This window comes from Aulostomus chinensis, chromosome 23 (assembly GCF_037954235.1).
Source record: "Aulostomus chinensis isolate RoL2024-O1b breed Wild chromosome 23, RoL_Achi_v1.0, whole genome shotgun sequence".
NCBI lineage: Eukaryota > Metazoa > Chordata > Actinopteri > Syngnathiformes > Aulostomidae > Aulostomus > Aulostomus chinensis.
The window spans coordinates 21,774,831-21,784,704 of record NC_141342.1 but is presented as its reverse complement, the minus strand read 5'-3'; the positions used below and the strand labels follow the sequence as shown (position 1 = coordinate 21,784,704).

The 9,874-nt window shown below is 49.0% G+C and overlaps 1 protein-coding gene across 1 annotated transcript; it reads right to left on the bottom strand.

Annotated features, from left to right (window-relative positions):
• Positions 1 to 145: 145 nt before the first annotated feature.
• slc16a5a (solute carrier family 16 member 5a) lies at positions 146 to 8,869 on the bottom strand. Its single transcript, XM_086194939.1, is given in 5 exon segments — positions 146 to 3,938; positions 6,580 to 7,410; positions 7,728 to 7,871; positions 8,696 to 8,845; positions 8,848 to 8,869. Coding segments are annotated over 5 exon segments (1,419 nt in total). The 3' UTR covers positions 146 to 3,666.
• Between the last annotated feature and the right edge of the window lie 1,005 nt (positions 8,870 to 9,874).

Below are 9,874 nucleotides of genomic sequence, written 5' to 3'. Positions count from 1 at the left end.
TGTGTTCGATATAAGTTGATGCTCTTCAGTGTAACGAATCGTCTCAAATAAGCGTGAAACAGCAGCTGACCTATTTCGTGGTAACTCACAGGTATGAACTGAATAAATACGACACAAAGATAAACAACAGACTTTTAGAAGCATTTATTCCTCTGATCCAAATGTATAAATATTCAAATTGTAATAAAGCTATAATTTTGCCAAAAGCAAAACAAACCTTTAGAAAGTACTAATACATGGTTGCAGTAAATCCTACTACACGCTTATTTCCTGCAATATACCTGAAACTACATGTGATTTCATTCACTCTGGACATTGAAGAGCTGCGGTGGGTCGTGGCGCTGGACCTCTGAAGCATCTAAGAGGAAGCAACATGTTCATCACCTGCTTCAGTGCTCCGAGTTCCTGAAGAGGTTTGCAACTATTCTGTGGTTGTAGATTCTTTCACACAAATCTGTCCAGTACTGCGTATGAAAAGGCACTGATCCATTACGGAACAAAAGGCATGCAAAACTACAACCAAACTACAGGATCAATCCCAGCTTCCACCGTCCACTGTCTTTTTCGTGCGTGTAATAAAATTGGAGCTCTTCTGCGTGACTTGGGCAACTCCCGTGAGTGAATAAAGCTTCGAAGGAAACTGTTCAATCCCAGCCGATCCTCTTCAGGTCCAAACATCAGCGGCTCTCCTCAGATATGTGACTGAAACACAGCCGTGATGACAAAAATGTAAGTTAACCAGTCTGCAAGTTACCACTTCATCATACGGTCCAATGAGCCCATCGCCGTGCTGATTAAAAGCTGATTTCCTGGCGTTTCAGGACTCGATGATACATGACAGTATGGATATGAATCAAGATTTCTGCTTCAGTGCAGAAAATCAAATCCATCAACTGCACCTGCAAGAGTTTTGGGTTCACGAGAGGCTGACAGAGCATGAATACATGCTTAATTATGAGTAACTGTTATTATTCACGTGTATGAAACTTGTAACTCACTGGTATTAATAATGATCATGAAATTAATGACAATTAACTTTATTGTAATGTGGTATTTAAACTTTCCAGAAATCCTCTCATGAGAAATCTGACTCTCCGTTTGCTTCTGAGCAGATTTTGACAGCAGACCTTTGTCCATACGATCAAAATCAGATATTAAATATATTTCCAGGCCCTGCAATCCATCACCGATAACATCAACCTGCAGAAATATATACCATCAACTAAACATCTTCCCCCAGAACAGCATTCACGCATGATAAGACGTGATTTCATCACCGTTGATGTTTAAGACCTGAAGATGACCGATTCTGCTAGGATCCAAATATCAACCTCAGGAGAGTCGCTTCTATCTGACGCTTTCCTGGTTTCGACGTTTCTCAGGTGCGAGTGAAGAACCAGAATATCAGAATTCTGTTCCTGACGCCACGGCAAAGGCAAGAACCTTTTCCTGCTTCCATCTAGGAGACAAGCAACTGGGCCTGACGGGTGAATGAGTGACCAGCTGGTGGCGCTGGCTCAGATTCTTTGCCAACAAGGTTTCTAGAGGACGAGGGAGAGACGGAGTAGAAGTGATTGGGTTTCATCTCTGGACACAAAACCAGGAAAATCGACAGATTTCCTTCTTCTTCTTTTTTTAAACTCAAAATCACTAAAGACCTACCAGTGAGTGACAAGGATTCCTTTGTGACCACGGACACACAACGTCCTCTAGGTGCTCACTAGAACCCTGTATCCATCCGCTGCTGGGAATAGTACCAAATACTTTTAGTTCAAAAAGTCAGTGCCTGAGACCTGCTTCTAAAAATCAGTATTCATGGCATTTGTTCACCGACCCCCCATTAGTTCCACCTGTACAACAGGAATGCAGCTTGTAGCTTCAGTCAAACAAAAGTGTTGCTGAATCAAATGTTGGGGCCTAAATGTTAGAAATACTTTTACTCCTTAATACTCTGCAACAGCAGATTCTCATCGCAGTTGTTACACTGGATCAGATATTTGGAAAATTTAGAGAAATACGACTGAAATTAGTATTACAGTAAAATAACTAAACATAGGTAAAAAAAAACAAAAAACTGCATGTACAAATACTCGCAACATAAATTTAGTACTGCATGTTCAAAAAGGAGTACGTATGAGTTTACTTGTGCTTTTAAAAAAGTACAACTGTCTATTCCTACATCTTTTCCAAATCATCCCTCCATCATCCATCCCTCCATGTTCTCCCTCTTCTCCTGTTGAGGGTGGTGGGGGTGGAGCCTATCCCAGCAGCCTTCCCCCTGGACAGGTCACCAGTCCATGGCAGGGCCAACACATAGAGACAGACAACCATTGGCTCTCCCAGCCACGCCTACGGTCAATTTAGAGTCTGGATTAACCTGGTCCCTCTTGATGTCTTTGGACTGTGGAGGAAGCTGGAGTACCAGAGAGAACCCAGCAGGAACAGGGAGAACATGGAGACAGACAACCATTGGCTCTCCCAGCCACGCCTACGCTCAACTACAAAGGCTTGGTTATATCTTTTATATACGACCCAGAATATCATGGGAATAGAAATAAATACACTTTAAAGCCTGGCAAATATCCCAGATTCTCTACACAATTAATAGATTGTACAAGTGCATCTAATGAAGTGGCCAGTGAAGGTGAAGGCCCATGATTGTGTGTGTGTGTGTGTGTGTACATATATGAAGGGACATTTGGTCTTTTGAGTTCTGTTGAAAAAAGTACAAAATACTACCTGTCGTTTACTGCATATGTGCTTTTTTTTTTGGTGTGGTACAAAGTCAGATCTTTGAAGTGAAAATTAAAATAATCAGTTACCATGGAAACCTTCTCTGAACTCCTCCTCTCATCAGACGACCATTCTAAATGCTCTTTTTCTTTCCACATCATTCGTCTTCGTCATCAGTGATAACAGAAAAAACAATTAAAAAAATCACACACATCAGAATTTTGCATCAATCAACAACAAACTGTTTGTGTTGTTTTGTGAAGGTGAATGTTTGTTTTTGATGGAGACAGAAAAGACCTGGTGGCCTGAGGTGAGCCTCCTCACGCACCATCAGCAGCATGTTACTGGAAACACTTCTGGCACATCGTAGCTGCAAGTGCACATCTGTTCATTTTGGTATAGACGATCCGACCCGGGCCAAACAGTGCAAGTGTTTCGTGAGTCAGCTGGCGGCGAGTAGTCACATGATTCAGGTGCGCCCAACACCTGCAGCCTCACTGCGGAGGTACTTTAGTATCTTTGTCATCCAAACAGAACAAGCGTGCAATCAAGTGAAGGATTCAAGAGCAAATCAATGGACGCTTCGGTTCGCTGCCGGCAAAAAACCCCTCGAGTCCTTCAGCGCTCGACCGCTCGTTGATCCTGCTTGAATCAAAACCGTGCTGGTCGCTGGCGAATGCTCGTATTTTGCACGCTTCGTTTCATTATCACCTCTTTACTCTTATATTTCTACACTTGAGTGGTGAGTGGGAAGAGTTCCCCACCAGGGGGTCAATGGAGTATTTCTTATGAGAGGTATTTGTACTTCTGCTCAGAATCGTTTTGATTGCACGCCAGTTCAGTTTGAGGTACAGTAAAGATGCGAGAGTCCCTCCTCCGTCTGTCTGACCAGAGAGAGAGACGTGTGATCAGGGTGACACGGGGGAAGTCAGCTCAGACGCTGGTGATATACTCCGCGCCATTAGCAGAGGTCTTGTCTTTGTCTCCCTCTGTTGGCAGACTGCGGTACTGACAGCCGGGGGAGATGTCCCCTAAAGGTCTGGCTGGGTCGGCCAGCGGCGACGACTGACCCTGCTGTGACGACTTGCTGTCACGTTTATCCAGGCAGCAGAAGGACACCATGAGAAACATGGCGGACGAGGCAACGACGGCGCTGCAGGCGAAAAAGACGTAGGAGTAATGACCCGTTCTGTCCACTAGGACTCCTGCAACAAGAAGGAGACACCAGTTATCTTGCTGCAGTCACGTTTCATTTACAGGCCCAATATTCTCACACAGTGCATCAATGTTAATTCCCGTTGGTGCAGTTTACTGGCATTGATCATGACCTTTGACCTTCGACTAAACTAATGAGAGAACCTTTACTAAAAAGTTTGAGAACCCGTCCTGTCCTGCACATTCAGTAGACAGAGTAGAAGAGGATGTGCGTGCAGTGACTCCACTTCCTGACAGCTCAGGCTGCACTGACGCGTCTACAGATGGAGAATAAACTAAGAATTCATTATCACAGGCGTCATCTCAGGCTCCGCCCCAAGAACTGTGAGGGGCTGCTGGATTCCTTTTAACCGAAGTGATGACTTGTCCGATTTCTTCGTAGCAATACTCCTGTATTCAAACGTCCTTTCAGCTCATTAACACAACGCTGACGGAGGCCTGAGCGCCAAAACACGCCTGCTCTTCTGACTCTTTCAACTAAATGAACCTTCTTCTGGTCTGAACTTAAATTCGGATGAATCGAAAGCAGAGTTTGCTAACATGGGGGTCTGTTGTACAACCAATCTGGCTCCCAAAACCAGATTCACACGTGTTTTTTTCTGCCGTAGTGTCAGCCAAGGTTGAGGGAATGTTTGCTGTTGGCTGGGACTGACAGACGACCTTGGCTGACCTTGATCCAGATCCTCACCAAGATAAGACTGAGTCACTGAGAAGGAAGAAAACGACGCGTTTACACTCAAAAGACCACCAGGAAGGTGACCATTTTACTTTAGCAGATGTCAGTTTGACACGAAACTGATGCTCCGCAACAAGGAACGAGGAATGACCCCTGCCAGAGGGTCCTGGGCAGCCGAGGGTCCTGAATCAGCGCTAGAGTCTCTTCATGGGCAGGATTTAGTGCTGAGTTTATTCCAGAGCGGGCCATTAGCCTGCCCTTCTAGTTTAATAAAGTCGCCACGCAGAGTGAAGGAGTCAACCCCCCGCACGGCTATGAAGCCTGTGGCCGTGGTTGCATCATCAGCCGGCTATAAACAGCAGGTCACACTTGTCATTTGAGACCGAGGAGCTTCTGGCCTTTTCCCCTCCGCTGCCAGGAAACTCCACTCCTCCAGAACTCTGGCCGTACAAAGCCAGCCTCGCACACGGACACACGTGTGCACGACATCGACTGACTCCTCAGACGTGGCGGTACAGGTCTGGTGAGTTGACGTGGCTTTTCTGATTAAAAACTAGAAACGCAGCATCGCCGTTTTATGGCCCCGTGATGAGTGCCTGTGAGTCTGACCACCAAAGTGTCTCATCATGTCACAACGTAGCGTGAGGTCCTGTCCAGCGCCAGCGCACGACGGGTCCAGACAGGGACCACGAGAGAGAACCTTTCATATCCAGGAACTCGTCTAACAGACACACTGACCTGCAGGGTCCTGGTACCTCTGACCAGGTGGGTTACCACGCCATGATGACCAGGAACAGGATGGCATTTAAAGGTCAAGAGAGTTCAAACATTTAGCTCGACTCGGTGTCACACATAAAAACATCGTAGCCTCTCCAAACTACTGGTCATCCTTCATTACAGGCTGCAGTCTAACGCTCAGTTTGTTTGATTAGTTAATCGGAGGACAATAAAAGGCTCTCAGCTGTCTCCCGCATCCACGCCACGCAGGAACGTTGAGCCCGCTCCGAGAACACAGCGGCTCAAATTACTCATGCAGAATAAAAGCTGGATTATTCAGTGTGCTGTCGATGTCACACAGAGTAACGCACAACGGAAACATAGGAGCTGAAAACATCCGAACAACGATGGTCGATAGTGAAATGAAAGAGTGAGCGTCTCCTTTCGTTTCTTGACAGAATAAACGTGATAAGAACATTAATTTTGTTTATCCAGCAGCAAGTTTGAAAAATGTTATTGCCACCAAGAGGTGAAACAGTCACAAGACAAAAGAAATCCCTGTTTAATCGGTAACAAAGGAATATTATATCAAAGAAACTTACATGATGCTGTTTCACTAACAGCCACAAGGTGGAGCTACTGATGGCCGTCCTTAACCTGCATGGTCGTTCCCATGGAGATGGACTGTAGGTTTCTCTTGAGTGAAGGAATTGTTGGAATATCATGGCGTCACATCGCAGCAGCGCCGCCTGTGTGTGTGCCACTTTGCTCACTTTGAGTCCTCAAAGGTTTGGTGCCCAATTACTGACGACGATAAACGGTAGAAAAACCCAAACTCATGGGGAGTACTACAAATACAGTACACACCAAGTACAGCAAATCATGTGTTAAGTTTTTGAGTAAATGGACGTGGCCTACACGAGTCCAAGAAATACAGTGACAAATCATCATCTTTATCGGCCGTGAGGGACACGCGTCCATCGTACGTTGAGTTAAGAGCAGGACCTGAGTTTCTCCTTGAGGGGTCTGCAGGTCTGACATGGACATAAAGTTTTTGTGACCAATCGTGTTGAACCGACTGACGGCACAAGAACCCTGCAGCTCCGGCGCTGTCGTGGCAGCAGAACCGTCTCTCTGTTTACCCCTCAAACTTCCTCCCACTTAACCCCTGCGAACCACGGTGAAGCTAAAACTTTTTTTCCACCTGTTTCCTATCACCGTCATATTTTCTGTCTTACCTGCCAGCGGAGGCCCGATCAGCAGCGTGACGCTCTCCATGATGGCGAGCAGACCCAGAGCTGAGGGGAAGCGGCTCATCTCCACGATATCCATGAGGACGGTGAACATCAGCGAGCCCACCACGCTCATGGACAGACCGTAGATGACCACGTAGGACAGCAGCACGGGGAAGCCGGGCCCGATGCAGCAGATACTGTTACTGAGCCCGTTGACCAGCAGCGCCGAGGCAAACATGTACACGTGTCGCCCTTTGAACCAGGGCAGGTTGAAGATGATGCCGATGGGCGGCCGCACCACAATGTTCACGATGCCCAGGATGGAGAGCAGCATGGCGGCCCGCCCCTGCTCCATGTGGTTGGCAGTGGCGTAGGGAACCAGATACACCAAAGGCACCACAAAGCCGAGCATCATCCAGGTGATGCCGATGGCGTACACGCGGTAGCGTGAGTTGTTGCAGAACTGATCGAAGGCCATGTGTTTGCTGAGTAACGCTACCAGGCAGTTGCACAGTGTCCTCAACCTCCCCTGCCTCACTTCCTCCTCTGGTGGTGGGGGTCCGTGGTTCATCAGAGGCTGGCCTCGCCGCCGCCGGGGCTCCAGGGGCCTCATCACAGCGCCGCACACGCAGCAGTTCAGCAGGACTGCCCCCAAAACAAGGAAGCTGCCCCTCCAGCCCAGCTCTGTGTGGAGGTAGTTGCCTAGGAACGGGAGCGTGCACAAGCCAAGGGCGGTGCCCGTGGATGACATGGCGTTGGCAAATGCACGTCGACGCACAAAATAGTGCCCCAGGATGGTGACGGCAGGCTGGAAGCTGAAGCAGAAGCCCAGTCCTGCAATTATGCGAGAAGGCTGTCATCATCAGAGACCATGACGGAGACGATGGGTGGAACCGTCGGAGAGCAGCAGCCGAGTTTCATTTTCTCAGCTCAGACAAACTGCACTCTGACCTGCGTCCTGTCTTCATTCCTTGTACTTTTACTTCCTACAAGAACTAATAAAGGGGGTTAAAGGCACACTGTGTGACTTCAATGTTTTGTGTTTCCACCATCTTTGGCTACAAGAGGAGGTCCCGGGCGCTAGCTAGCAGTAGCTGGCGTGTACCTGCGGTCCTCCTACGGGGTAATAAAGCTGCTGAATGTTTACTCACCTGTAATGACCCCTGCCGTGATGTACAGCTCGGTGATAGACTGTGTAAATGAACTGGCAGCCATTCCAAGTCCACTCAGGACCCCGCCCAGCATGACGGTTGCCCGGCAACCAAGTCTCTCCACCAACACGCTACAGAATGGACCTGCGGATCAAAGGTAATGCTCTCAGTCTGATGCATACTGGAGCAGAGAGCAGCAGAGGCTTAGCCAGCCAAGGAAAGGCCCTTTTCTTAATCCTGCTGCATGTTTCACATAACTTGTGTCAGCGCGTGATAATCTGCCTGACCCCAGTGACCTGCAGATCCTCAACGCATGACCGCAGGTATAATTGCTCCCTCATTTACCCATTACCCAGAGCCAAGTTATCAAAGACATCACTTATCAAACCTGGGTAACCAAAACCTTTGAAAAAAAAGGATCGGTTCCCATAGTGAGGAGACAGGAAGTTGCCTTTCTGTTTTTATTTCTTCTGGTGCATCACGTTTGACGTCAGTCACCACACCGGAACCTCTTTGCCAGAGTGCAGCATCTTCGGCTTGTACACAATCTCTGGTAGCTGTCGTGAAAGCAGCACAGAGAACAGTGACAATGTTCCTGCTGGATTTTTTGCTCCAGTCAGCTGTTCTGACCCGGAGTGAATGAACGGCTTGGCGCCGAGGGCCACGCACCGCTGCAGCAGTTCCCGGCGGAGCTGACAAACTTCCATTTCTACTGGTAAATCGCTGGTAGCGAGGCTGCGGCTGCTCGCCGTGTGTGTGTCTGAGGTCGGAAGCACCACTCAGTGCCAATCTGAGCTCAGCTGATCAATACCTGTGTACGCTGCAAGGTCATGTGACCTGGGACTGACCGCCAATCCAAGCTTCTCGCATTGCAGAGCGACGCCAGATGTTAGCGGCGTTATTTGTCATAATTTGCTGTAACCGTTTTTGAACCCTGGCTTGAGCAACTTCCCTGGTCGCCCGCTTACCTCCAGCATGGAGCACTGACGTCATGATGGAGGGAACCCAGGAGGTTTCGCTGTTGGATGCGTGGAACTCATTCTGCAGGTCGGTGTAGAAGATTCCCACGCAGGACGGGAACGCCAGGGTGAGAGCCAACACCAGGATGGTGGCGATCAGCACCACCCAGCCCCAGCCGCCATCGGGAGCTGTGACCGTCCCCGCTGCAGCAACAGAGGGTCTGATTTCCCCTCCGGGACCCCCCTCCTCCGACTCACAGTCGTTGACCTCTTGAACTTTCCCCTGCTCCATTCCGTTGGCCTGCTCTCGGACTGCAGAGACCTCCGCGCCGAGGCTACGATCGCTCGTCCCTCTGTTCCCATTTCTCTGAGTCATTTTCTGCTTGGCGGTGCAGGCGAGGCTCCTGCGTTCGCTCTGCTGTCCATGTCACTGTAGCGGCGGTGACCTCTCAGGAGCCCTGGAACAGTAGAAGAAGAAGTGGACGACGCCCACCGTTCACCAGTTAACGGTTCCGCTGTAGTGAGAACAAGCAGATAGACACCAGATTAACACAACACTTGCTGGAATCACACCAAAAACAAGAGTGGGTATCTGGTAAACGCGGTGTTGGTTGGTCCAGCAGGAAGTGATCGTTTCCATGTTCCCTCCACCAACAACACTGCTGGATGATTGGACCAGCAAATCAGCTCATCTTTCAATAAAGTTCTGGGTATTCAAAGTCTTTGAGTCACCAGCCGCAGGCCGTGGTAGCCCACATCGCCTCTCTTCCTATACCACAGGACCTGAGGCAGCAGCCGTCGCCTACCTGCCTGGGAACCGACCGGCAGGAAGAATTCTCACTGAAACAACCGGACATGTGAGCAGGAGCTGACGGCGCCGGGGATCTGCGAGCATGAGACGAACACGCTGTTGAGAGGCAGCGAGAATGAATGGCGCTCTGTGCAAATGTTCCACAGACAAGGTGAGAGGGTCGGGGGGGGGGGGGGGTAACGACGCTGCTCTGAGGCTCATCGCACCATCCGAGTTAAAAACAACCACAAACCTCCTCAGGTACCTGGACGGAGATCATGAGCACAACGTGGGTTTTTCCTCACAACAGGAGCATCCAGCGGAGGGGGGCAGCCCCCCAGGACCGTTGGTCCACAAACACAACACATTCTGCTGTGTTTCGCCTCTGAGGTTTCATT